This window comes from Papio anubis, chromosome 2 (assembly GCF_008728515.1).
Source record: "Papio anubis isolate 15944 chromosome 2, Panubis1.0, whole genome shotgun sequence".
NCBI classification, from domain to species: domain Eukaryota; kingdom Metazoa; phylum Chordata; class Mammalia; order Primates; family Cercopithecidae; genus Papio; species Papio anubis.
In genome coordinates, this window is record NC_044977.1 from 53,288,127 (window position 1) to 53,315,328 (window position 27,202).

General features: G+C 39.8%; 1 protein-coding gene across 10 annotated transcripts in view; it reads right to left on the reverse strand.

The window, feature by feature from the left end:
- The window catches only part of ATG7 (autophagy related 7), a 267,608-nt gene that overhangs the window by 104,721 nt on the left and 135,685 nt on the right, over window positions 1-27,202 (reverse strand). For all 10 annotated transcript variants that reach the window (XR_004181750.1, XR_004181748.1, XM_031662452.1 and 7 more), the window contains one exon: window positions 14,345-14,467. Coding sequence is in view for 8 of the 10 variants with exons in the window: in XM_031662452.1 (XP_031518312.1) it covers window positions 14,345-14,467 (123 nt within the window). In the remaining 2 variants the exon portion in view is untranslated. The remainder of the gene's footprint in view (window positions 1-14,344; window positions 14,468-27,202) is intronic.

The window sequence follows — 27,202 nt, forward strand, 5'->3', positions numbered from 1 at the left end:
GGCCTCTTTCAAAGAGGATTAAGGTAGGATAAACACAAATGCTTTAAAGCTAGCAGCAAATTAAAACAAAACAAAAATATCCCATAGCAGTTTACATATTTGTTATTAGAACCTCAACAATTTTGTCCTGCAACAATAAGATATACATATTTCTAGTTTAATACTGAATTTTTTTCACCAGATAGCTGAATAAAAGCAAGTGGGGGCCAGGCACCGTGGCTCACGCCTATAATCTCAGCACTTTGGGAGGCCGAGGCAGGTGGATCACCTGAGGTCAGGAGTTCGAGACCAGCCTAACCGGCATGCTGAAACCCCATCTCTACTAAAACCACAAAAATTAGCCAGGCATCAGGTGCCTGTAATCCCAGCTACTTGGGAGGTTGAGGCGGCAGAATAGCTTAAACCCAGGAGGCAAAGGTTGCAGTGAGCCGACACCGCGCCACTGCACTCCAGCCTGGGCAACAAGAGCAAACCTCCGTCTCAAAAAAAAAAGCAAGTGGGGACCAACTCTTAATTTCCCTTTACAACTCAGGGCAGAGTAAAGGCCAAAAAGAAAGGACTTATCTGTTAACCTGCTCTTTTCCCAGTGGCAGGTTGGGATTGGAGTCACAAGCTCATCTATAAGTAAAATCTCATTCCCACAGATTTTATTAGAAGCCAGTTTAAGAGTAAGAAAGTACAGTAATGCTGGCTGACCAGGCCCCACGATGGTACAGTGGAAGAAACCATGCTATCTGAGAAGCAGTTTTAAGGACACAGATAAAGAGCAAAACCACTTTTGGAAATGGCTCAATATGAAAGTAGAGATATGCTCTATAAAGCAGAATGCCTCTGCATCACCCTATGCACATCTTCCTCTGCTTCCAGCCTTATGAAGTGTACTGTAAACCTCAAGATGTAGATAAATCCTGAGCACAGCTAGAGTCTCGACAACTTCATCCATAAAATGGGATAATAGCCACCTCATAAGATTGTTATGGGCATCAAAAGGGCAGGTACAAAAGTGCCCTGAAAATTACGGATAACACAATTAACATTAGTTGCTATATGTTGGTACTCTCTTGGTACTCTTGGTACCAAGAGTACTCTTCATCAGAGATCTTGGATGCAGTCATGACACCATCAGTAGTGTTTTGGTATTCTTCATCAGAGATCTTGGATGCGGTCATGACACAGGCACTTCTGGAATGCTCTGTTCTTTCCTGCACTTGGAGCTCCAACCTTCAAGACCCAGCTCAAAGCCTAACTCTTGCCTGGAGCTTTCTCTTGCACCTGATGCCCCTGAAACCCTGCAGAACTTACTGAACTATGTGCACACCCACTGCCCTGCAGTCCTAGTGACATTCCTGTCCTATCTCCCCAACTATACTGCGTCAGCCTCCTAAAAGCCTGGCTTGTACCCTTTGATTCCCACATCGTGAACTCAGCAAAGGGTCAATAAATATCTGTTGACTGATAGAAGCCATGATGGAACATCAACATTTAATTTAAAAAAATATACAACTTACGATATTTCACATTTCCTTCCCTCCCTGTTCCCCTACAGCTGAGAAGCAAGATGGATCAAGACTAAGAGCTCAGGCCCGACGCAGTGGCTCACGCCTGTAATCCCAGCACTTCTGGAGGCCAAGATGGGCAGATCATTTGAGGTAAGGAGTTCGAGACCAGCCTGGCCAACATGGTGAAACCCTGTCCCTACTGAAAATACAAAAAATAGCCGGGCGTGGTGGCAGGCGCCTGTAGTGCCAGCTACTTGGGAGGCCGAAGCAGGAGAATCGCTTGAACCTGGGAGGTGGAGGTTGCAGTGAGCCAAGATCACGCCACTGCACTCCAGCCTGGGCAACATGGTAAAACTCTGGAAAGAAAAGAAAGAAAGCAAAGGAAGCAAAGAAAGAAAAGAAAAAAGAAAAGAAAAGAAGACTAAGAGCTCAGAACTAAAAATCAATTTAATTTTACAGTCTCAAAATAAGGAAACTCCCCAAACTCAACACATATATCAGCTGTTATGTTTGCAAGTGAGAAGAGTCAGCTGTAAAAATACAGCCCCTAGAATAGCGGTCACAGGGCAACTGCAAGAACACCTCCCGGGGAAGCCTCCACTGCTGATGTGAAGTCAGGAAGTTAGGCTCAGCAGCGCCACAGGCCAGAGAATCTCCACTTCCTGATCCCCAAGAATTCCTTTAGTTTTCACTTTCTCTCACACATATTAGATACTGAAAAACCCCTCCTACCCAGCAAATGCACTAATTTACCTAATTTTTTAAATAACTCAACGGGATTCATAACTACCCATCAGAGCTTCTGGCCAGGTCAGATAACAGTATGCCATTCCATTCTGAGACAACAGAATTTAGTTTAAAAAGAAAAAAATGTTGATTTTTGTTTTGTTTTAGTTAAGACAAGGTCTCCCTCTGTCTCCCAGGCTAGAGGACAGTGGCACAATCTTGGCTCACTGCAACCTCCACCTCCCGGGTTCAAGCAATCCTCCCACCTCAGCCTCCCAAGTAGCTGGGACTACAGGTACGAACCACCACGCCTGGCTAACATCTTGATAGTTTAGTTGGTCAGTGTAATCTTTTCAAGTTCTAAATGTTTTATTCCTGTTTGACTTTTCAAAATATTGAAAATAGCCTTCATAGTCCCATTCCTATCTCCTTAAAAGCCTCCACCATTGGGGACCCTGGATGGAGGATGGGTGGGAACCACTGCTCAGGGCTGGTTGGCTCTCAGGGCTGCTTCAATCAGACCAGGATGCCCCGGTGACACCCAGAGAAGACGCTCACCTAGACGAGGCCTGCCTGGAGCAGCAGGACCTCAGGGGCATGTTGCCTAATAGGGTAATCGTGTCTCCCCATTTAGAGAGGAGCGTGAGGGTGTCAAGGGAATTAAAAAGATATGCTCAAGGGTATATCACTTGGTATGTATGACCAGTGCTTAAGTATTATTGGAAAAAACTCTTAAGTATAACATTACCAACTTGAGGAAAAAGCAAATAATAGTTTAAAATCCTGTTAATTTCTGGGAAAATTTGGACACGTACTGGATTTTAGGTGGCATTATGGAATTATTCTTTGTTCTGTGATGATGGTACTCTGTTTACATCAGAGAATGTCTGTATTCTTAGCAGACTCAGCTAAAATTTAGGGGTGAGGTGTCACTGTATATAAAATTTGCTTTCAAATGGTTTAACAAAAGAGAAAACAAGTAAGTGTGTATATGAACTGTAATCAGATGTACAGGGAGTGCATGCACGTATACGGAGAGATAAACCACATGTGGCAAAATGTTAGTTGTGGGATCCAGGTAGGAGGTATGTGGGTATCCACTGTACTTTTCATTCAACTTTCTGGTATATGTGGGAATTTTCAAGCTAAAAAATCTTGGGGGAAAAACTGTGTGGTAAACAGGGAAATTTTAAAAATTCAGACCCAGGTTGGGATTTAGATCCTCTAAACACCTGCTTAAACTTACACAGATAGCAAAGTGCTCTCATCTTCCCCAACCCCCTTATCTGCCATGTCTTCTATGGATGGAGCCAACTGTGGCTTTCTCCCTCCCCGTAGCAAGCACAGAAGGGAGGCATTTGGTTGGTAGGCCCCTTCCATCTCTCCCCGCAGTGTTTACAGGCTAGCCATAGTATAAGAAAAGGCTAAAGGAGGTGCACAGAGACTAAGGCTTTGAAAACTGAGGTACAATAAAAACGGAAGAGATCCTTGCCATAATCTACAGAAAACGCATTCCTAACAACAATGAGCTAACATCCTACGACAGCCTGTTACAGACGGAAAATCAACACTGCATGCAGAGAGAGCCAGAGAAAGGAGAGCCGGAAGGAGAAACAAAGTGCCCCAACTATGGGCACTTTTTGGCTTGCTTTTTAAACATCTGTATTGATAATTCACACATACGATTCATCCATTTGAGGTATAGAATTCAATGGTTTTAGTATATTCACCATTGTGCAACCATCATCACTATCTAAGATTAGAACATTTCATCACCTTGAAAGGAAACACTTATCTGTAAGTAGCCACTGATTTTCCCCTAATCCCCCATCCCCACCTGCTGACAACCATTAATCTACTTTCTGACTATATGGATTTTAAAACTCTGGACATTTCATACGGAGATCCTACAATATGTGGCCTTTTGTGACTGGCTTCTTTACTTAGCATAACGTTTTCAATGTTCATCCATACTACAGCATGTATTAGTGCTTCCTTATTATTGCTTAATACTCCATTATTCCAGTGTAATAGCTGACATTTTATTCATCCCTTCATCAGCTTATGAACATCTGCATTGTTTCTACTTTTTGGCTATTATGAATAAATAATGGTGTTATGAGCATTTGTGTACATTTGTGTGCACATTTTCATTTCTCTGGGCTATATTGATACACACATACACATATCTGATTATGGTACTGCTCCTTGTGGAACAGGGCTACACTACAGGCAGGGTGTCCAGAGTAGCCTTGGCTATATATCTAAGAGTACGATTTCTGGGTCACAGGGTAATTCTATGTTTAATTTTTCAAGGAACTGCTAAAACAGTTCTCCAAAGTGGCTGCAGAATGACACTCCCACTAGTAGGTAGGAGGCTTCTAATTTCTCTACATCTTCATAAACACTTGATGTTGTCATTTTGATTATAGCCATCTTACTGGGTATGAATGCCATCTCACAGTAGTTTCGATTTGCATTTTCCCAATGGCTATTGATGTTAGGCATCTTATTTGATTATGGTATCATTTAATTATCTGTATATCTTCTTTGGAGAAAAGTTGTTTTAAATCTAATGCCCATTTCTAATTGAGTTCTATGTCTTTATATTATTAAGTTGTAAGAGTTCCCTATATATTCTGGGTTTTGTTGTTGTTTTTAGAGATGGGTTCTCACTGTGCTGCCCAGGCTGGTCTCCAGCTCCTGGGCTCAAACGATGCACACACCCCAGCCTCCCAAGCAGCTGGGACTATAGGCACATGCCACCACACCCAGCTTAGAGTTCCCTCTATCTTCTAGATACCAGACCCCTATCAGGTATGATTTGCAAAATGCTATTCTCTCTCATACTGTGGACTGCTTTCTCATGTTCTTGATTATGTCCTTTGAAGCACAAAGTTTAAAATTTTGATGTAGTCCAATTTATTTTTTCTTTTGTAAGGTGCTTTCTTGCTTAATATGGTAATTGTGAGGAGTAGGAATTATTAATCACATCCTACAAAATGATGGAAACAAAGGTCAATGAAGTAAATAACCCAAGGTCTCACATGACTGCTGCACACAGTCCTGCCTGACACGGCCCACACAGAGGAACATGGCAGTCTTTGTTATGTGTGGGAGCTGGGGTATGAACTCAGACCTTCTGACCAGGCCAGGACTTGGCCTACTCATACACTCTATGAGTATTCTAATGTAATATGGCTGACTGTTAAAGAAACTTCCCTGTTACTACACATTCAGCATTCTAAGGATGCTATTAAAGTAAGAGGACTTTGGAAGCTGTACTGAGGGGTAGTGAGTAGCATGTTTCGTGAACATAACCAATTATGGCCAGGGAGGATTTGAGTTTATAAAGAAGTCGAAAGTGGCACCAAGTCTCGTGAAGGAGGTAAGTTATTAGGCTGAATTATACCATTTTAGATTTATACGTAGAGTGACACACACCAATCGATACAAAGTATAAGCAATATTCTATTAAAGTTCAAAGTAGATGTAAATCTCAAAATCTGCAGAAAGTTTCTGGCAATGGTAGCTAGATATAATAGATACCAAAGAATATTTATAAAATGTATAAATAGTACTTTGATACATTTTTAAACACTTATGTAAAAATTGTCCATCTTTTTCCTTTTTGCTTATACATGGTATATTTGAATCAAAATCACTAAATTAGAGTTGAAAAGCATTTCACTTTTTCTAGAAAAGAGACTTAAAAAAAAGAATTTCACATGATTCAATCGTCTCATTTTAAGTGGGGAAACATGCACAGAACACTGAAGGATTCATCCAAGGTCACTCATGAGAACACTGGTGGAACCAGGACTACAATGTAAGAAGGACTGGATTCCCATGTTCTATTTCTTAATACTAGTTGTCTTTGCTTTGCTTTTAGCATTTATGATTCCCCCCCGCCCCCCTTCTTTCTCCCTTAGACTTCTCCAAGCAGATTATACCATCCAAGACTCTTTTCCGAAGGGTGGGGAACTCTGCCCAGACTTCATTGTCTATTCTCCAGTTGCAACCTTCCCTAATACCAATTTATCCAAACATCTCAAATTCATGTAGATAACTCTGACAGCAAATACAAGGTACACATTTTATAAAGTAAGTTATAAGTGAGATACTGCCAAGCTTTATTTCAAAAACCAAGCTCTAGTTTCCAATCTAAGAAGTAAATGGCTTTCTGCCTGTTTCTGCCTTTCCTCCCTCACTCAGGAGAGAGGGCCAAGGCTGTGTCTTAAGGGATTGCTTCATAAGGAAAAATCAAGGCAGGACACAGTCCCAGGATGGCCAGCACGGGTTGGAAGTGAGCTAGCAGAAGGCTCTGGGAAAAGGGAACTGGATTCATGAGCAGGCTAGTTCAATCCCCAGAGCGATTTCTCTCCATTGGAAACAGGTCTGAGTGCTGACACGGGGGTTTCCCACAGCTTCTACTGGCCTCCAAAGGCATATTTGTCATCAGAGGCTCTTGATGAAGCTGTACATAAATATCTGACTGTTGTTAAATGCAAAACAAAACAAAAAAAAATATTCCACAGGAACCAAATCAAAACCAGCTGTGTGGGGGAGAGGCCAAAATCTCAGTGTAAGTGCGAAAGGCCCAGCAGAAACACTTGTTAATTGTGTTATTTACTTTGCTGAATAGTAAACTGCTGTGCCAATGAAGTCATATCACATGACCGTAATGTTTTTCATATGACTTTCTGGCTATGGGAGAAATGGGCATATTCTAGAATTCTGAGTTCTATAGTGAATGAATCATAATCTACATTTTAATTCATAATCAATTCATCAGCTCAGCCCTATTCATTTCTGCTGGTCTGTTTATGATTTTATAGCCTGTGTTATGGTTGTTGCTAAACTTTCTTTTTAGATCATTCATTAATCCCCAAATCTGAAGAAAGGAAGTTCTGTTTAGTACAACCTTGACAAAATGCAAATTATGTTAATGGTGCACTGTAATTGCAACCCTGAACTCGTAACTGCATGGTACAACATCAAATACTGATAATATGGTCAAGGCAAGAAAGTAAAACAGTCTAAAATTAATCCTGGAATCATGGAACATGCAAACTTTCATGAATAGGAATGAAGTAGTTCAGGGAAGTTGGGTAAAGGGACTTGGGAATTTGAATTTCTCAAGGATATACCAATATAGCTTGTTTTATTAACTCTCTTATAAATTAGTCTTATCTCTAGAGCTAGATTCAGTTAGCAAGTATTTTGCCATTTCTCAGAGTATGATGTTGAACCCACAGCTGGAACAAATAAATACATATGAACTGATACGTATTCTACTCATAGGATGAGAAATAACTCTAAGAAGGTAAGTCACAGCAAATTTTATGGAATATGGCTAAAGTGTTCATATGTTTGATTTAGACTGAGCCTTTCTTCAACAAACGCAGCTTTTTATTTATTTATCTATTTATTTATTCATTTATTTGTTTTTAAAATAAGAGACAAGGTCTTGCTCTGTCACCCAGACTGGAGTACAGTGGCACAATCATAGATCACTGTCTGCCACAAACTCCTGGGCTCAAGTGATCCTCCTGTCTCAGCATTGTAAGTAGCTGGTGTGGCACCATGCCTGGCTAATTTCTAATTTTCTTAAATAGGGACAGAGGCTCACCATCTTGCCCAGGCTGGCCTTAAACTCCCGAACCCAAGCAATCCTCCCAACTCAGCCTCCCAAAGTGCTGGGATTTCAGGTATAATAAGCCACTGCCCCCATCCCAAATGCAGCAATTTAAAAGATACTTGGTGAGAACCTCAGTAGCCCCATGACTTGGATACCCTGTGGTTCATCAACTTTAAGGCCATTTCCCTGGGTTCCAAATAGGCTAAATAAAGATCAAGGAGGGACAGGGAGTCAGGATCAATCTCCAAGTATCCAAACCCATTCTCAGTAAAGGTCTTGGAAGTAAAGGTCAGAACTTTATGCAAAATTCCCTAATTCACAAGGCAACATTTTAAAAGGGGAGAAAGCTGAGTGGGGCCTTTCTTCCATGGAAACTCCTAATCCCCCATGAGCAGAATGCAACTATACTTTTGCAAAGAATATGGGTATCTGTCCAAGTCCCCTTTTTAAAAATTTCAATAGTTTCTGGGGTACAGGTGATTTTTGGATATACAGTTAAGTTCTTTAGTGGTGATTTCTGTGATTTTAGTCCACCTGTCACTCAAACAGTGTACACAGCACCCATTATGTATGTAGTTTTTTATCGTTCACCCCACTCCCAAGCTTCTCCCTCGCATCCCCAAAGTCCAGTATATCACTCTTATGCAAGGCCCTTTCTTCATAAAATATAACACTAGCAAGGGCAAATGGCATTTATGTGGTATTTAAAATTTTTAATCTATAACTTGAGATAAAATTAATCTACTACACACATTTCTCATTAAATTTTTTTTTTATTGCATTCTAGCTCTTTAGCCTCTCCTCACTGTGCTAAATGGAACAGGCTAAACCTCCTTTGTCTAGCTAAATCAATTTGCTAGTGCTCTTCTTTTTCTCCAAGCTCCATCTCCATCCCATCTCCAATGCCAGCTAGTCATTTTCACTCACTTATCCCATGACCTCAAAGTCATCACTACCTAAAACAAACTCATCTTTGTCAGCCTGGTCCCCAGACTCCATTCTGCACCCTCAGATCTTGACCTTTCCTCCAATAAAAACTAACTTGGTAATTTGCCTGCTAATCTCAACAGCAGTATGATGATACCAGTAACCTAGTTTAAAATCATTGCAATCATTTTCAGGTATCGGACGGACAGGGGATGAGTGCAAAAAATTGGGTTGCATTAGTCAATCTCACTAAATCTAGACGATTCTAGCTTGGGTATAGCTTCCAATTCATTACTATGTGCCCCTTTCTATGAATATAAAAGAATCTGTAGTCTCCAGTTGGATCAGCTTTGCATTCCTCCTTCATAAATGGGGCTATATTTAGGGAGACAGACCACAAGTGCAAAGAATATGGAAAATTTTAATAGCATTGAGACTTTTTCTTTAAATAAAAAACAACTACGTACCTTACAACAACATGGATAAACCTTAAAAACATTGTGCTAAATAGAAGATGCCAGACACAAAGGATCATTTATGTGATGTGTCCAGAATAGAAAATCCTTACAGACAGAAAGAAGATTAGTGGTTGTCAGGGGCTGGAAGGAGGGAATGGGGAGTGACCATTTAATAGGTTCAGAGTTTGTTTTGGGTGAGGGGGATGAAAATTTTCTAAACTGAGAGAGTGGTAATGGTTGCACAACTCTGTGAATATACTAAAAACCACTGAAATGCACACTTTAAAAGGGTATGTGTGTGTGTGGTTGTTTCCCCGCCCTCCCCCCCACCGCCCTTGTTGCCCAGGCTGGAGTGCAACAGTGTGATCTCAGCTCACTGCAGCCTCTGCTTCCCGGGTTCAAGTGATTTTCCTGCTTCAGTCTCTTGAGTAACTGAGAACACAGGCGCCCGCCACCACGCAAGGCTAATTTTTGTATATTTAGTAGAGACAAGGTTTTGCCATGTTGGCTAGGCTGGTCTCGAACTCCTGACCTCAAGTGATCCACCCACCTCGGTCTCATAAAGTGCTGGGATTACAGGTGTGAGCCACTGTGCCTGGCCAAAATGGTGTGTTTTATGGTATGTGAATTACAACTCAATAAAGCTGTTATTAAAAAACATTATGTTGGCCGGGCGCAGTGGCTCAAGCCTGTAATCCCAGCACTTTGGGAGGCCGAGACGGGCGGATCACAAGGTCAGAAGATCGAGACCATCCTGGCTAACTCGGTGAAACCCTGTCCCTACTAAAAAATACAAAAAACTAGCCGGGCGAGGTGGCGGGCACCTGTAGTCCCAGCTACTCGGGAGGCTGAGGCAGGAGAATGGCGTAAACCCGGGAGGCGGAGCTTGCAGTGAGCTGAGATCCGGTCACTGCACTCCAGCCCCGGCGACAGAGCGAGACTCCGTCTCCAAAAAAAAAAAAAAAAACATTATGTTGACTTCAGGTAACTCTGGCTCCAAGTACATCACACTACTCATGATTTTGAATAATATACTAAAGACTTGGCCTCAGAGACCTCTATTCAGTCTAGAACACCCTAGGCCTCTTGCCCTTCCCTTCTCTACTCTTCCTCTGCCAAAATCCAACTTTTATTTTTAAAAATAGTCTATTCATCCTTTAAAACTAAGTGAAGTATTTGTTCTCTTCCTGTGAAGCTTTTGACATCCCTATTCCCCTAGGCAGAAGTAACTGCTCTCTCAGCACTTAATATACAAATGACTAAAACATTTTTTATTGCATTAGAGCTCACTATTTACATGTCAGTTTCTCACACTAGACTATGAGCCCATGAGGGTCAGCGTCTCATTAACTTCTGTATTCAGTTACTAGCACAGTGCTTAGTATCAGATTTTCAAAAGATGTTCAGTACATTTTTTAAACACATATTTTATAAACAAGATATATAATGGTAATGTCACATAATTATCTAGTTGAATCGTTTGCAATTCCAATGTTGATTGATGGAAACAGTTAACCCAAAATGAGAATTAATTTAGCATTTTGATTGTGTTGCTAAAATAAATAAGTGGAGACCTTTCTAAATAGAATGCAGAATTCTGTGTTTTTATTACTGACCACCTGTAAACGCATTGGGAATCAAGTATGTAAATCAAAACACTTTTACACAGATATACGTAAAGGTATATTTACATATATATAATATATATTTATATATTTTGCTTACACACATTTTTCCAAGTAATATAAAATGATGTAGTTATAACAATTTTTGTTGCTATGAGGTCCTCTACTAAGTACTGTATTTCAAACCTCATCTTAAAACACAGTCCTATTCAGAGTTAAGAAAAATGATCATTTTTGAAGACAGGGGTTATAAACTCAAATACCTATTAAGGGTCACCTACTAAAGGGCATTATCTAAATAAAGAATGTAACCTAAAGAATATCTCTGGGCAAGAAAGTAACAACAGTGTTTGTCTCCAGGAAAGAACTGAGGAGCTAAGGGGACAGTTATAGAAAGAAGATTCCCTTTTCACAGAATTTTTTTTTTTTTTTCCTGAGATGGAGTCTCACTCTGTTGCCCAGGCTGGAATTCAATGACGTGATTTCAGCTCACTGCAACATCTGCCTCCCAGGTTCAAGCAATTCTCCTGCCTCATCCCTGAGGAGCTGGGACCACAGGCGCATGCTGCCATGCCGGGCTAGTTTTTTGTATTTTTAGTAGAGATGGGGTTTCACTGTGTTGCCCAGGCTGGTCTCAAACTCCTGAGCTCAGGCACTCTGCCCGCCTTGGCCTCCCAAAGTGCTAGGATATGAGATATGAGCCACTGTGTCCAGCCCAGAATATTTTGCAATACCTTTAAATTTTATATCAAGTGCGTGATCTATAAAGTTTGCTTCTTGGCTCTAGCTAACCACCACTATTAAGAGATGCATGTCTGGATTTCCCAGATCTGATTTTCCAAAGTTGGAAATGGGAAATTCAGACCCTCTTGTGATTTTTCTTTTTTTTCGAGATGGAGTCTTGCTCTGTCACCCAGGCTGGAGTGCAGTGGTGCAATCTTGGCTCACTGCAACCTTTGCTTCCCGGGTTCACGCCATTCTCCCACCTCAGCCTCCCGAGTAACTGGGATTACAGGCATGTGCCACCATGTCCAGCTAATTTTTGCATTTTTAGTAGAGACGGGGTTTCACCATGTTGGCCAGGCTGGTCTTGAACTCCTGACCTCAGGTGATCTGCCCGCCTCAGCCTCCCAAAGTGCTAGGATTATAGCTGTGAGCCACCATGCTTAGCCTAAAACTTGTGATTTTTAAATGATGGCTTTATTCAAAATTTAACATATAGGGCAGGCCAAAAAATACATACCTGCAAGCCATATCTGGCTCATAGGCCAACCAGTTTACCATCTCTAATCTAAAATTTGATGTGACATATGACTCCAAAGCTAAAGATATAATTTAGTAGAGGAAAATTCAAAAAGAAAACTCAGGCTCATGGATGAAACCACGCTCCCTTCTGCTCCACCATCTGTTTAGTCACTATTGCTTTTAAACTTCCTCTAAGTCTTTGAAAAAGCCATTAAGGTTTGACAAACTAAAATGTAAGATAAATCAGGTTAAATCTAGAAACCTGCCCACTATTCTAGCATCTGCTCTGTTTTAGAGGGAAAAAGTGGGTCAATTTCAAGTCGAAATTGTTCTAGCTAACTAAACAAATATGTAAATTACTTCTAGCTGGGTGGCACAACTCCTTTAGCCATCTCATCAAATGACTGCATGTTTGCAAACATCTATGTTACCTCTTCCATACCATCAGGCAGTACAGCACTGCTTAAAAGATAATAAGGCAGACAATAAACACAATGTTCTGAACCCTGCCTGGGAACCCAATTACAATTCAGGGGAAAAATACCTTAAAGTCTCTCAAAGAGCGGGAGAGATGCCATTCATCTCCCGAAACTTGAAATAGACTCTCTGTGGCTCTAACTATTGGCCATAAGTGGAAGACTGCATCTGTTTAATGCCCAGGGGACACTAAAACAATTTAAAGAAGGACTGCCTTCAGTTGTAAGTCCAGCACTAGAGATGTACTATCTTGCCTCCCTGGTGTACCTGAAAATCTCACAATCTGCTCACAGCTCCAAAAGATCTGACTTTCGTATTTCCACATGGTCTTCCTATACTCAGCACTAGCTCCACCTCTCCAAACAGCAGCCCTTTCACCACTGGCTAGTCCAGTATTGGGCCTGGCCATCTATTCATTGACAACTTGGGGCCTCCCTGAATGGTAAGGATATGCAACCTATGGAGTTTATAGATCTTTGCACCCATGCAATCATTTGACAAGATGGCTGGGGGAGTTTTGCCACCTCGCTAGAAATAATTTATATATTTCTCTTTAGTTGGTGGGAAGAATTGTGACTTGAAAAGGACTAATGGCAAGTGCAATACCCCTGCAGGACACAGGAAGTCAAGGTTTTCCTTATGTAGTTTGTGGAAACACTCCATAAGCTACATTTCTCCTCATAGTTTCTTTACCCAGGTAACTAAGAGGAAAAGATATTGATTTAATCTCACTCATCAATTCTAAGGAACTGCACATTTTGCCAAGTGATCCAAATAGCTCTACCACCATACACAGCAATCCCTTTTCTAAGAACAGTGAGCATTTGGAAAAAACAAATTTTTTTTTTTTTTTTTTTTTTGAGACAGAGTCTCACACTGTCACCCGGACTGGAATGCATGGCACAATCTTGGCTCACCACAACCTCTGCCTCCAGGATTCAAGCAATTCTCCTGCCTCAGCCTCCCAAGTAGCTGGGATTATAGGCGCCTGCCACCACACCCACCTAATTTTCTTATTTTAGTGGAAACAGGGTTTCACACCATGTTGGCCAGGCTGGTCTCAAACTCCTGACCTTGTGACCCACCATCTTGACCTCTCAAAGTGCTTGGATTACAGGTGTAAGCCACCTCGCCTGGCCAATAATTTATTTCTTAAACTCAGTCTTAAAAAAAAAAAAATGATGCAATGACCCAGGAAATTAAGATCTGCAAAATATTCTAGCTGAGAAACAAAGCATGGCCCTCTCGGGTTGTGTCTGGGGAAGCCATTTCATGGTGCGGTTCAGGGTCTATGAAGACTGATCAAATCATGAACAAGCCAGGCATGTTCTTTCTGATCAGAACATGGCCAGAGTCCAATACCTTCTTTCTAAAGAACATAGCTGGAGTCCAATGTCTTCACCAACTTACATTTTGATATATGGACATTAAAGCCAAATCTCTCCAATGGCCATACACATGCAGATCTTCAGTAAGGACAAGAGATGCCTGGAAATCTACAACCTATACTTCCTTTATCACAGTGATTTTGTGTATTAGGCACCTACTGGACAGCAACCTACACACATCAGTATCCAGCACTTGCTGAAGGTTATTTGTTATCTGGCAACTAGCAGACTTATTTAGTGATATTTGCTCTAAGTTACAAAAATTAAAATTAATTGCTGTCTTCCTTTTCCATATGGCGAATATCAAATAGTTTTAAGCATGTCAGTCTTCACTATAGAAAGCTTGTTTTGTTCCTACCTCGGCAGCTTGGGTTTCTTGATGCAGCAATGTAAGACCAGTCAAGTCTTCCAAGAAGGAATGTGAAGAATTAAACACCTTGGCTAGGAAGTTAAATCCTTCTCGTTCATATTGATCAAGAACCTGTAAAATATTTACATTTTTTAAAAAGGAGGCTCCAGACTTAAAATGCAAATTAAAAGACTTTCACTTCTAACAAGCTCTTGTCAAAAATAAAATTAAAATGAGAATTAAATATGGGGATAAAATGCAATCTAGTGGCCAAAAAACTAAAAGCGGCTTAGTATGTATCATCTTTTCCCTTCTTAGAATGACAATAACATTATCTTCCAGTTTGCATATCAATGTTTTCTCAATAAAGTAAGTTTCATGCAAATTCACTAAAAATTCTAGAAGAGTTAGGATTAGTTAGTGGCCCTAAAGTTCGCTGGTTAGAAAACAGGTGAAAGAAAAGCCAAGAAAATAAATTTAAAAGGATAAATGGGAAGGGAGGGGCAAAAGGATTTTCTCAAAAAAATGTGACATACCAGCTAGCCGAATATATTTTTTTTAAATAATTTTAAAACGGAAAAATAAATTTCAATAGGTACTTCACAAAAGAGGATATCCAAAGAGCCAATAAACATGAAAATGGGCTCCAATAGCATGAGTATTTAGAGATATGAACACTGAAACCACAATGAACCACTACTTTGCACCTATCAAAAAGATTAAAATGACAAAGAAAATACCAAGTGCTGGCAAGGATGTGGAACAACCAGGACTCTATGTCCTATGATGCAGCAATTCTACTCTATGTGTATACACACCCAACAAAAATGTGTACATATGTGCACCGGAAGACACAAACAAAAGTGTCCATAGCAGCGCTATTCATGATAGCCCAAAACTAGAAACCACTGAGGTGACCATCAACAGTAGAATGAACAGATGGATTGTGGTATAGTCATGCAATGGAATACTATATATCAGTGAGAACAAACTACCTTCAAACATAATGTTACACGAAAGGAAGGAGTAGCAGTATGTACTGTATAATTACATTTATATAAAATTAAAATGAAATAGGCAATATGAATGTGTGGTGTTAGAAGAAAAGATAGTGGCTACCCCCAGAGAGACTGTAAGGGGCACAAGGGACATTCCAAGGTGCTGGTAATAACTTGTTTATTTATCTAAGCGTTGGTTACATAAGGTGTATTTTTTGAGAATTCATTAAGTTGAACACAAGATTTGTGTGGGTTTTTTTGGATATATGTTATCCTTCAATAAAAAGTTAAAAAATAAAAGGCCTGTACACTTGAGAGGAGAACAGTATGAGAACAGTAAAGAGTTCTTAGAAACAAACAATGAGTATCACATTTAGGAATTCAGTGATCACAGGGACTGTGAAATGTAGAACGCTGAACCAGAATGCCTCAGAAATTCTCTCAGAACTCACAAGAAATAAAGAGATGAATGCTTTAAAAAGATAGCAGACATTGAAGACATACCTAAGAAATCAACAATGCATAAACAGACTGGAACAGTAATAATACAAGAAATAGAATTTCTCTTTTTAGAAGATGAAAATGTAGGCACCCTTTAATCCAGCAATTCCACTTTTAAGACTTCATACTGATAAAGTTGTACATGGGCACAAAGACTTCCATTGTAAGGAAGCTTACTGAAACACTGTTTGGGCCAGGCACGATGGCTCACACACCTGTAATCCTAGCACTTTGGGTGCCCAAGGCAGGAGGACTGCTTGAGCTTAGGAGTTCAGGACCAACCTGGGCAACATAGTGAGACCTCAACTCCACAAAAAATTTAAAAACTAGCCAGGCATGGTGGAGTGCACCTGCAATCCCAGCCACTTGGGAAGCTAAAGTGGAAGGATCACCTGAACCCAGGAGGTTGAGGCTGAAACGAGTTATGATCACGCCACTGCACTCCAGCCTGGGTGACAGAGTCTCAAAAAAAAAAATAATAATAATAATAATACATATTTTGTATCTATTAAAGGAACGAGGCAGGTCTTATAATACTGACACAAATTGTTTTCCAAAACATAGCAATATATTTAAAACGCAGTATCTAGACTGTGTATAGATAGTATTTGTGTTCAAAAAGAGTGGAAGGAGGAGACAGGAAGAGGAAGAAATGCATGGATGTACATACTTGTTTATGCATGTATCATCTATGGAAGAATGCATATACACACAAACTGGCATCAAATAGTAGCCTCTGTAGATTATTTTATACTACTTTAATTTTTAAATCCATGTGCATGTGTTACTTAATATTAAATATTACTCAATATTTATTAAGTTTTAAAAATACTTATTAAAAATTAATATTTATTAAAATTTGCCACCAATAACAAATACACCATAATTTAATAAGCTCTCTGTTAAAGGGTAGTGCTTTCTAACTTTTGTTGCTGCAAACAGTTCTGTGGTTTTTTTTTGTTTTTGGTGACAGTCTCGCTCTGTCACCTAGGCTCGAGTGCAGTGGCACAATCATAGCTTACTGCAGTCTCAACCTCCTGGGTTCAAGTGATCCTCCCACCTGATCACCTTTATTTAATGTTAATAAAAAATATTTATTAACATTAAATATTTAATATTTCTTAAAACCAAATGTTATTTAACATTTATAAAAATTAAACAATTTTAAATATTAATATAAAAATATTAAAATCTTAATTTAGTTGGTTTGTGTTTTTGTTTAGTGCTGAAGCAGAACTCTAAAGCACTGATGAAGAGGTTGGCACTGGAAAGGAGGGGCAGCTCTCCCCCAGGGGCAGGAATGAGGAGAGAAGGATGAGCAAAGCTGCAGCAGTGAAAAGTGAAGGGACCAGGGGACAGGGGGCAGGGGAGCTCCAGGGTCTAGATAGCAGGCAGGAAGTCCTGTGTGACCCGAGAAGGGTTAGACTATGGGGCTTGAGAAGAGTGGCGACCCTGAGGCCCAGCTGTGCAGAGAGTGGAAGAAGAGATGCTGACTGGCACATCTCACCAGTGTAGAACAATCTGATGCCTCTGGTCAGGACAGAAAATAAAAATTTGGGGAGAAAAGAAATTAAGAACCCATCTAAGCTAAGGGACTGGCAGAATAAGGATCAAAAGGTTAAAGTCAGAGAAACTGAGGGTCTGGTGAACACCACTGAAGAGACTGGGAAAGAGTCCTGGCTGGTAAGAAAAGACCTGCAGGCAGCCAGGTGCAGTGTGGCTCACGTATGTAATCCCAGCACTTTGGGAGGCTGAGGTGGGCAGATCTCGAAGTCAGGAGATCGAGATCATCCTGGCTGATACGTGAAACCCCGTCTCTACAAAATATACAAAAAATTAGCCGGGCGTGGTGGCGAGCACCTGTAGTCCCAGCTACTCAGGAGGCTGAGGCAGGAGAATGGTGTGAACCCAGAGGCAGAGGTTGCAGTGAGCCAAGATCGCGCTACTGCCCTCCAGCCTGGGCAACAGAGCAAGACTCTGTCTCAAAAAAAAAAAAAAAAAAAAAGAAAAGAAAACAAAGAAAAGACCTGTAGGCTGGTGGGATCAGAGAGACTGCAAGTCCTGGAGAGCTGGGGGAGTGGAGGACCATTATGTGCGTACAGTCAAGCCCAGGCTGATTAGCCACGGGAAATTAATTTGACAACCTAACACCTGAAAAAAAAAATGTCATTTAATAAATAACTCAATCCCTCAGTAATAAAAAGATTCCTTATAAACCAGAATATTACGTCAGGAAAAATGTGCACTGAAATTAAATGATCTTTTTTGAAATGGTAAGTACTACATATTTAGTGATTAAAAAAAAAATTGAAAGTTGTGGCAACCCCACGTTGAGCAAAGTAATCAATACCATTTTTACAACAGCATGTGCTCTCTTCGCATCTCTCTGTCACATTTTGGTAATTCTCACAATATTTCAAACTTTTTCATTATTATTATATCTGTTGTGGTGATCTGTGATCAGTGACCTCTGGTGTTACTATTGTAACTGTTTTGGGGCACCACAAACTGTACCTATATAAGATGGTGACCTTAGTAGATAAATGTTGTATGTGTTCTGACCAATTCACCAACTGGTCATTCCTCCATCTCTCTCCCTCTCCTCTGGCCTATTTCCTGAGACAAAACAATGCTGAAAGCAGGCCAATTACAATGGCCTCAAAGTGTCCAAGTGAAAGGAAGAGTCACACATTTCTCACTTTAAATCAAGAGCTAGAAATGGGCCAGGCACGGTGGCTCATGCCTATTTGTAATCCCAGCACTTTGGAAGGCCGAGGTGGGTGGATCACTTGAGGTCAGAAGTTCAAGACCAGCCTGGCCAACATGGTGAAAACCCCGACTCTACTAAAAATACAAAAATTAGCTGGGCGTTTTGGTGCACGCCTGCAATCCCAGCTACTTGGGAGGCTGAGGCAAGAGAATCGCTTAAACCCGCGAGGCAGAGGTTGCAGTGAGCTGAGATTGCGCCACTGTACTCCAGCCTGGGCAACGGAGTGAGACTCTGTCTCCAAAAAAAAAAAAAAAGCTAGGAATGATTAAGCATGGTGAGGAATGCATGTCAAAAGCTGAGACATACTAAACACACACACAAAAAGCTACACCTCTTGCACCAAACAGCCAAGTTGTTAATGCACAGAGAAAGTTCTAGAGGGAAATTAGAAGTGCTACTCCAATGAACACACAAAAATAAGAAAGTGAAAGAGCTACAGAGAAAGTTTTAGTGGTCTAGAAGATCAAACCAGCCACAATATCCCCTTAAGCCAAAGCCTAATCCAGAGTAAAACTCAAAGTCTCTTTACTTCTATGAAGGCTGAGAGAGGTAAGGAGGCTACAGAAGCATAGCTGGAAGCTAGCAGAGGTTGGCTAATGAGGTTTAAGGAAAGAAGGTGTCTCCATAACATAAAAGTGAGAGGTGAAGCGGTAAGTACTGATGTAGAAGCTGCAACACGTTATTATGAGATCTAGCTCAGAAAACAGATGTGGCTGATCAACAGATTTTTAACATAGATGAAACCACCTTCTAGTGGAAGAAGATGCCATCTGGGACTTTCGTAACTACAGAAGAGAAGTCAATGCCTGGCTTTAAAGCTTCAAAAAATAGGCTGACTCTCTTGGTCAAGGCCAAAGCAGCTGGTGGCTTTAAGTTGAAGCCAATGCTTACTGACCATTCTAAAAATTCTAGGGCCCTTAAAAATTATTCCAAAACTTCTCTGCCTGTGCTCTATAACAAACAACAAAACATGGGTAACAGCACATCTGTTTACATCATGGTTTACTGAATATCTTAAGCCCACTGTTGAGACCTACTGCTCAGAAAAAAAGGTTCCTTTCAAAATATTACTGCTCACTGACAATGTACCTGGTCATCCAGATGTACAAAGAGATAAATGTTGTTTTCATGCCTGCTAAGACAATATCCATTCTGCAGCCCTTGTGCCAAGGAGTAATTTTGATTTTCAAGACTTATTATTTAAAAAATACATTTAATAAGGCGATAGCTGCCATACAGAGTGATTTCTCTGATGAATCTGATCAAAGTAAATTGAAAACCTTCTGGAAAGGATTCACCATTCTAGATACCAGTAAGAACATTCGTGGTTCATGGAAGGAGGTCAAAATATCAATATCAAAAGGAGTTTGAAAGAAGTTGATTCCAACCTCATGGATGACTTTGAGGGGTTCAAGAGAAAGTCACTGCAGATGTGGTGAAAAAAGCAAGAGAACTAGAAGTGGAGCCTGAATACGTGACTGAATTGCTGCAATCTCAGGATCAAATTTGAACAGATGAGGAGTTGCTTCTTATAGGTAAGCAAAGAGAGTGGTTTCTAGATGGAAATCTATTCCTGATGAAGATGCTGTGAACACTGTTGCAACTAAGGATTTAGAACATCATGTTGATAAAGTGGCAGCAGGGTTTGAGAGGACAACTCCAATTTTAAAGAAGTTCTGCTGTGGGTAAAATGCTATCAAACAGCGCTGCATGCTACAGAGAAATCTTTTCTGAAAGGAAAAGCCAACTGCTGCAACAAACTTGTCTTTTTCTAAGAAATTGCCACAGCCACCCCAACGTTTAGCAATTACCACCCTGATCAGGTGGCCACCATCAATATCAATGCAAGAACCTCCACCAGCAAAAAGATTACAATTTGCTGAAAGCTCAATAATTGTTAGCATTTTTTAGCAAAAAAAAAAAAAAAAAAAATTTTGTATTACTTAAGGTATGCATGTATTTTTAGACATAACGCTATTAAACACTTAATGGACTACAGTATAGTAAAAATATAACTTTTATATGCACTGAGAAACCAAAGAAATTGTGAGACTTAATTTACTGCGATATTAGCTTTATTGTGGTGGTCTGGAACAAACCCCATAATATCTCTAAGATATGCCTGTAAATAGCTACCTTCTGCCAGGTTTCCAGTAAGACAAAAGAACAAATAAGTCTGAAAAACTGACATCTTTGAACAAAAATTGGAACAGTCCCAGACATGATACTTAGACTCCAGTTAAACATTCAGATTGTATGTTTCCACAGATAATTTTATAGTGCTACATATCTGACCATGGAAAAACTAACAGCAAGGGCAGAACGAAGAAAAAAAGGCCTCCTCCATAATGAGGATGTACAGAAAGTTTAATGCTGGAACATTATCAATAGCACTGGCTTATAAATATGTGGAAAAATTTAATCCTCTAGGGACATATTTAATTATGCAAGGGTTCTCCAGTATTCTTTTTATGTGCTGTGAAGTTAATCTGCGTTATGAGAGTAAGTGGCTTATAAAAAGTACGAGGATTTTTCCCCCAAACATCCTAGCCTTCTTAAAAAGGAAAATGTATTTAAAACTACCCCAAAAGAAAATGAAAAGATGCTATCACAACGAATTTGAACAACAACCTGTCAGTCTATGTAAAACATAGCACAACTCTTAAGTGACTGCATTATGCATAGTCTTGAGAAGGGTACACATTACATTTGGGAGGGCTGTAAATATTCTGAAGGTACTGAGAGAGTCTGCAAAATAGAGAAGTACTAATTACTGTCTTTGTAGAAAGATCCTTTCATAATCCATGGTTTTCCTTGCTTGTTTTATGACGCTAGGTTTTCTCTATGAACCCACACCCAGGACAAAGATGGTAGAATCTCTTCTTAAAACATGCTTTTTAGAGTATTCCCTTGCTAAGACACATTGGTGACTCCTTACTCTTTACTACATCAAACCCATCATATCTGCCTAGGCATTTCAGCCCCCCGACACCCTTCCAATTTTGGGCGACTCTCTGGAAAATGCCTTTCACAGAGTCTAAGATCTCCTGACAACACCATGTAATGATTTCCAATTCATGAAAAGCAAAGTGGGTTTGTAGTGTCTTTGTTTTTTTGTTTGTTTTAAGACAGAGTCTCACTCTGTTGTCCAGGCTGGAGTGCAGTGGCGTGATCTTGGCTTACTGCAGCCTCTGACTCCTGGGTTCAAGCAATTCTCCTGCCTCAGCCACCCCAGTAACTGGGATTACAGGTGCACGCCACCATTCCTGGCTAATTTTTGTATTGTTAGTAGAGACGGGGTTTTGCCATGGTGCCCAGACTGGTCTCGGAACTCCTGGCCTCAAGGTGATCCAACCACCTCGGCCTTCCAAAGTGCTGGGATTACAGGTGTGAGCCACCATGCCCAGCCTGTTTGTCTATTATTCTTAAACAATGACTCCAGGAAATGTGCACTCTATCTAAAAACAATTGCTAATGTATTTTCAAAGAGGGGAGGAAACATGCAGTTTCTATTAACTTCTTGTTTAGCATTATACTTACCTGCTCTTGATATAAAAAATACATGTGCATGTATTTCTCAAAAACTTCGGTGAGGTCACAGGAGAATCCACTTGATATGCTTTGGCTCTGTGTCCCCACCTAAATATCATCTCAAATTGTAATCCCGTGTCAGGGAAGGGACCCAGTGGGCAGTGATTGGATCATAGGGGCAGTTTCCCATCTGTTCTTGTGATAGTAAGTTTTCATGAGATCTGATTATTTAAAAGTGGCACTTCCCTCTTTGCTCTCTCTCTCTCTCTCTCTCCTGCCACCATGTAAGAAGTGCCTTGCTTCCCCTTCAACCATGATTTTAAGTTTCCTGAGGCCTCCCCAGCAACGTGGAACTGTGAGTCCATTAAATCTCTTTTCTTTATAAATTACCCAGTTTCAGGTAGTTCTTGACAGCAGTGTGAAAATGGACTAATATACCACTGCTCCCACAACTGGAGAGACAGTCAGGTGGATGCAGAGAATCACAACAGACTGAAGCAGAAACCTCCACAGAAACTGGGAGAGGGTGGAAAAACAAACTGTAGCTGACAAATTGCTAGGTGTGGACGAGTTCCAGTGATAAAAACTCCAGGAGGACCTAGTTATAGGGAGGCCCCCATGCTTTTGTGAGTTTTACTTCTAGGAGCTAAACCAGGTTCTCTCAGTAAATATCGGAGAGAAATCTCTTTCGCTTCCAGCAAAGGGAGATAAAAGAAACCATATTGAAATATGTTGGTTGGGGACAGTGGCTCACACCTGTAATCCCAGCACTTTGGAGGGCTGAAGTAGGAGGATCACTTGAGCCCAGGAGTTCAAGGCCAGCCTGAGCAATATATTGAGACCTGGTCTCTACAAAATATTTAAAAAAAAAAAAAAAAAAAAAAAGCCAGGTATGGTGACATATGCCTGTAGGCCCAGCTACTTGGGAGACTGAGGTGGGAGGATGGCTTAAGCCTGGGAGGTTGAGGCTGCAGTGAGCTGAGATTGCACGACTGCACTCCAGCCTGGGCAACAGAGTGAGACCCTAAAATCATATACAAAAAATAAATTTTTAAAAAATGCTCAATTAAACCACAAAAGGTAAGAAAAAAGAGAAGACAAATATAGCAACAAAGAACAAAGGTGACAAATGGAAAATAGTTACAAATATGGTAGATATTAATCCAATTATATCAATAATCACAGTGATCTGAATGTACCAATTCAAAGACAATTATAATGGGACAAGAAATAAGACCCAATTATATGGTATCTCAAAGAAAACCAATTAAAATAAAGACATTTTTTCAGTAGATGGAAAAAAATACACCATGCTAACACTAATCAAAAGAAAGTAGAAGTATCTGAATTAGTTTCAGATCTAACAGACTTCAAAGCAAGTAATGTTATTAGATAAAGAAGGGCATTACATAATACAGGGCTCAATTCTCCAGTAAGACACAGTTCTTAATATGTATGTACTTAACAACAGTGCATCGGCCGGGCGCGGTGGCTCAAGCCTGTAATCCCAGCACTTTGGGAGGCCGAGACGGGCGGATCACAAGGTCAGGAGATCGAGACCATCCTGGCTAACACGGTGAAACCCCGTCTCTACTAAAAACACAAAAAATTAGCCGGGCGAGGTGGCGGCGCCTGTGGTCCCAGCTACTCGGGAGGCTGAGGCAGGAGAATAGCGGGAACCCGGGAGGCGGAGCTTGCAGTGAGCTGAGATCTGGCCACTGCACTCCAGCCTGGGCGACAGAGCGAGACTCCGTCTCAAAAAAAAAACAAAAAAAAAACAACAACAAAAAAATAACAACAGTGCATCAAAATACATGAGGTAAAAACTAATAGTATGACAAGAAGAAATAGATGCATCTACTTTTATAGCTGTAGACTTCAATACTGCTCTATCAGAAGTAGGAAGATCCAGCAGACAGAAGGTTAAAAAGGACACACTTGAACTCAAAACTCTATTTATTAATCAACTGGATAGAATTCACTTCTATAGGGTATTTCATCCAACAACCACAGAATACACATTCTTCTCACATTCACATGGAATATTCACCAAGGTAGAATATTCTGGGCCATAAAACATACTTTAACAAATTTAAAAGAATAGAAATCATATAGAGTCTGCTCTCAGACCACAATGGAACCCAGAAATTCACAACAGAAAGATAATTGGAATATCTCAATATAGGTAAGGCTAAACAGTAACACATGAATAAAAAATCTCAAGAGAAATTTAAAGTATTTGAACTAAATAGAAATGAAAACACAATGTATCAAAATTATAGGATGCAGGAAAAGCAGTGCTTAGAGAGGGAAATTTGTATCACTGAAATAATATATTAGAAAAGAAGAAAGACCTAAAAGTCAATAATCTGATCTTACACCTTAGGTAACAAGAGCAGCAAATTAAATCCACAGGAAGCAGAAGAAAAGAGATAATAAAAACTAGAGGAGAAATCAATGACACTGAAAACAGAAAATCAACTGAGAAACAAACAAACAAAATCAATAAAACCAAAAGGTAGTTCTTCAACAAGGTAAACTGATAAGCCTCCAATTAGACTAAGATAAAAAGAAAGGATCACTTTTTAGTGATAGTGTTCCTTTATTATCCTTTTCATGTCTATGAGATCTGTATTGAACAAAAGGATAATAAAAGAATACCATCAATAACTCCATATCTAGAAATCTGATAAACTAAATGAATTGAGCTAATTATTTAAAGACAGAATCCACCAAAACTTAAAAAAATGGAAATTCTAAACAGGCCTATTCCTATAAAATAAATTGAATCAATAATTAATAACCTTCCCAAATAGAAAGCACCAGGCCCAGATGGGCTTACTGGGGGAATTCTGCCAAACATTTAAGAAAGAGATTATACCAATCCTCTACAATTTTCAGAATATAGAAGCAAAAGGAATACTTCCTAATTCATTCTACAAGGCCAGCATCACCCTAATACCAAAGCCAGATAAAGACATTAATAGAAAACTACAGACCAATATATCTCATGATCATAGGTGCAAGGATCTTAAAATATTAGCAAACCGAATCCAATGATACAATCATGCACTACATGACATTTCAGTCAAGGAGGAACTGCATGTACAACGGTAGTCCCATAGATTATAATAGAGCCAAAAAATTCCTAATTCCTAGTGAAGCTGTAGCCATCACAATGTCATAGCGCAACACATTACTTACATGTTTGTGGTGATGCTGGTGTAAATAAACTACTGTTCTGCCCATAGTATAAAAGTATACCACGTACAATTATATGTAGTACATAATACTTGATAATCAACCGTGTTATCAGTTTATGTATTTACTATGCTATACATGTTAGCATTATTTCAGCAAGGTGTAATCCTTCTACTTATTTAAAAAAAAGTTAACTGCATTCCACAAGAAGGCATTGCTATTGTAAGAGATGACAGCTCTATGCATATTATTGCCCCTAAAGACCTTCCAGTGGGTCAAGATGTAGAGGTAGAAGGCAGTGATATTGATGATCCTGACCCTGTGTAGGCGTAGGCTAATGTGTACATTGTGTCTCAGTTTTTAACAAAAACGTTTAAATAATAAAATAAAAAATTTTAAAGGAAAGAGCATATAGGCTAAGGATATAAAGAAAAAATGTTTTTGTATAGCTGTACAAATGTGTCTGTGTTTTAAGCTAGGTGTTATTACAAAAGAGTAAAAAAAGTTTTTAATCAAAACATTTACAAAGTGAAAAAGGTTACAGTAAGCTAAAGGTAATTTATTACTGAAGACCAAAAAATATTTTTAAATAAATTTTGTGTTGTCTATCAAGGCTACAGTGGTATACAAAATGTCCTAGACCGTCACAGTCACTCACTACTCACTGACTCACCCAGAGCAACTTCCAGCCCTACAAACTCCATTCATGGTAAGCATTCTGCACAGGTGTGCCATTTAAAAAAAAATCTTTTATGCCATACTTTTACTGTAGTTTTTCTACACTGAGATGTTTAGATACACAAACACTTACTGCTGTGTTATAGTTGTCTACAGTGTTCATTACAGTTACACACTGTACAGGCTTGCAGCCTAGGAACAACAAGCTATACCATATAGCCTAGGTGCGCAGTAGGCTTATGCTGTCACGGTTTTGTATAAGGACACTCTATGATGTTCATACAACAATCACCTAACACATTTCTCAGAATGTATCCCCATTGTTAAGCAACACATGACTGTATATAAAAAGAATTATATACCACAATCATGTAGGATTTATCCCAGGTGCACAAGGCTGTTTCAACATTTGAAAATCAATATAAACCATCACATCCATAGGCAAAAGAAGAAAATCACATGATTGTATCAAAAGGCACAGAAAGAACATTTTACAAAATTGAACAGTCATTTATGACAAAAACTCTCAGTAAACTAGGAATAGAGGGAAACTTCAATTTGATAAAGAACATCCACAAAATCTCTACATCTAAGAATTTAACTAATGGTGAAAAACCAGAAGTTTCTCCATGAAGGCAAGAAAACAGGAACAAACCAAGAAAATCCCCTTACCACTCCTTTTCAACATAATAATGGAAGGCCTAGCTAATGAAATAAGACAAGAAAAAGAAATAAAGCGTATTCTGATTGGGAAGGAAGAAATAAAACTGTTCATACATGACATGACTGCACACGTAGAAAATCCAAATCAACAAAAACACTGTTGACTGGGTGCAGTAGCTCATGCCTGTAATCCCAGCACTTTGGAAGGCCACGGCAGGTGGATCACGAGGTCAGGAGATCGAGACCATCCTGGCTAACACGGTGAAACCCCGTTTCTACTAAAAATACAAAAAAATTAGCCAGGTATGGTGGTGGAAGCCTGTAGTCCCAGCTACTCAGGAGGCTGAGGCAGGAGAATGGCGTGAACCCGGGAGGCAGAGCTTGCAGTGAGCTAAGAACGTGCCACTGCACTCCAGCCTGGGCAACAGAGCAAGACTCCATCTCAAAAATAAATAAATAAATAAATAAATAAATAATAGATAAAAAACACTGTTGGAACTAATATGCAATCATAGCAACACTGCA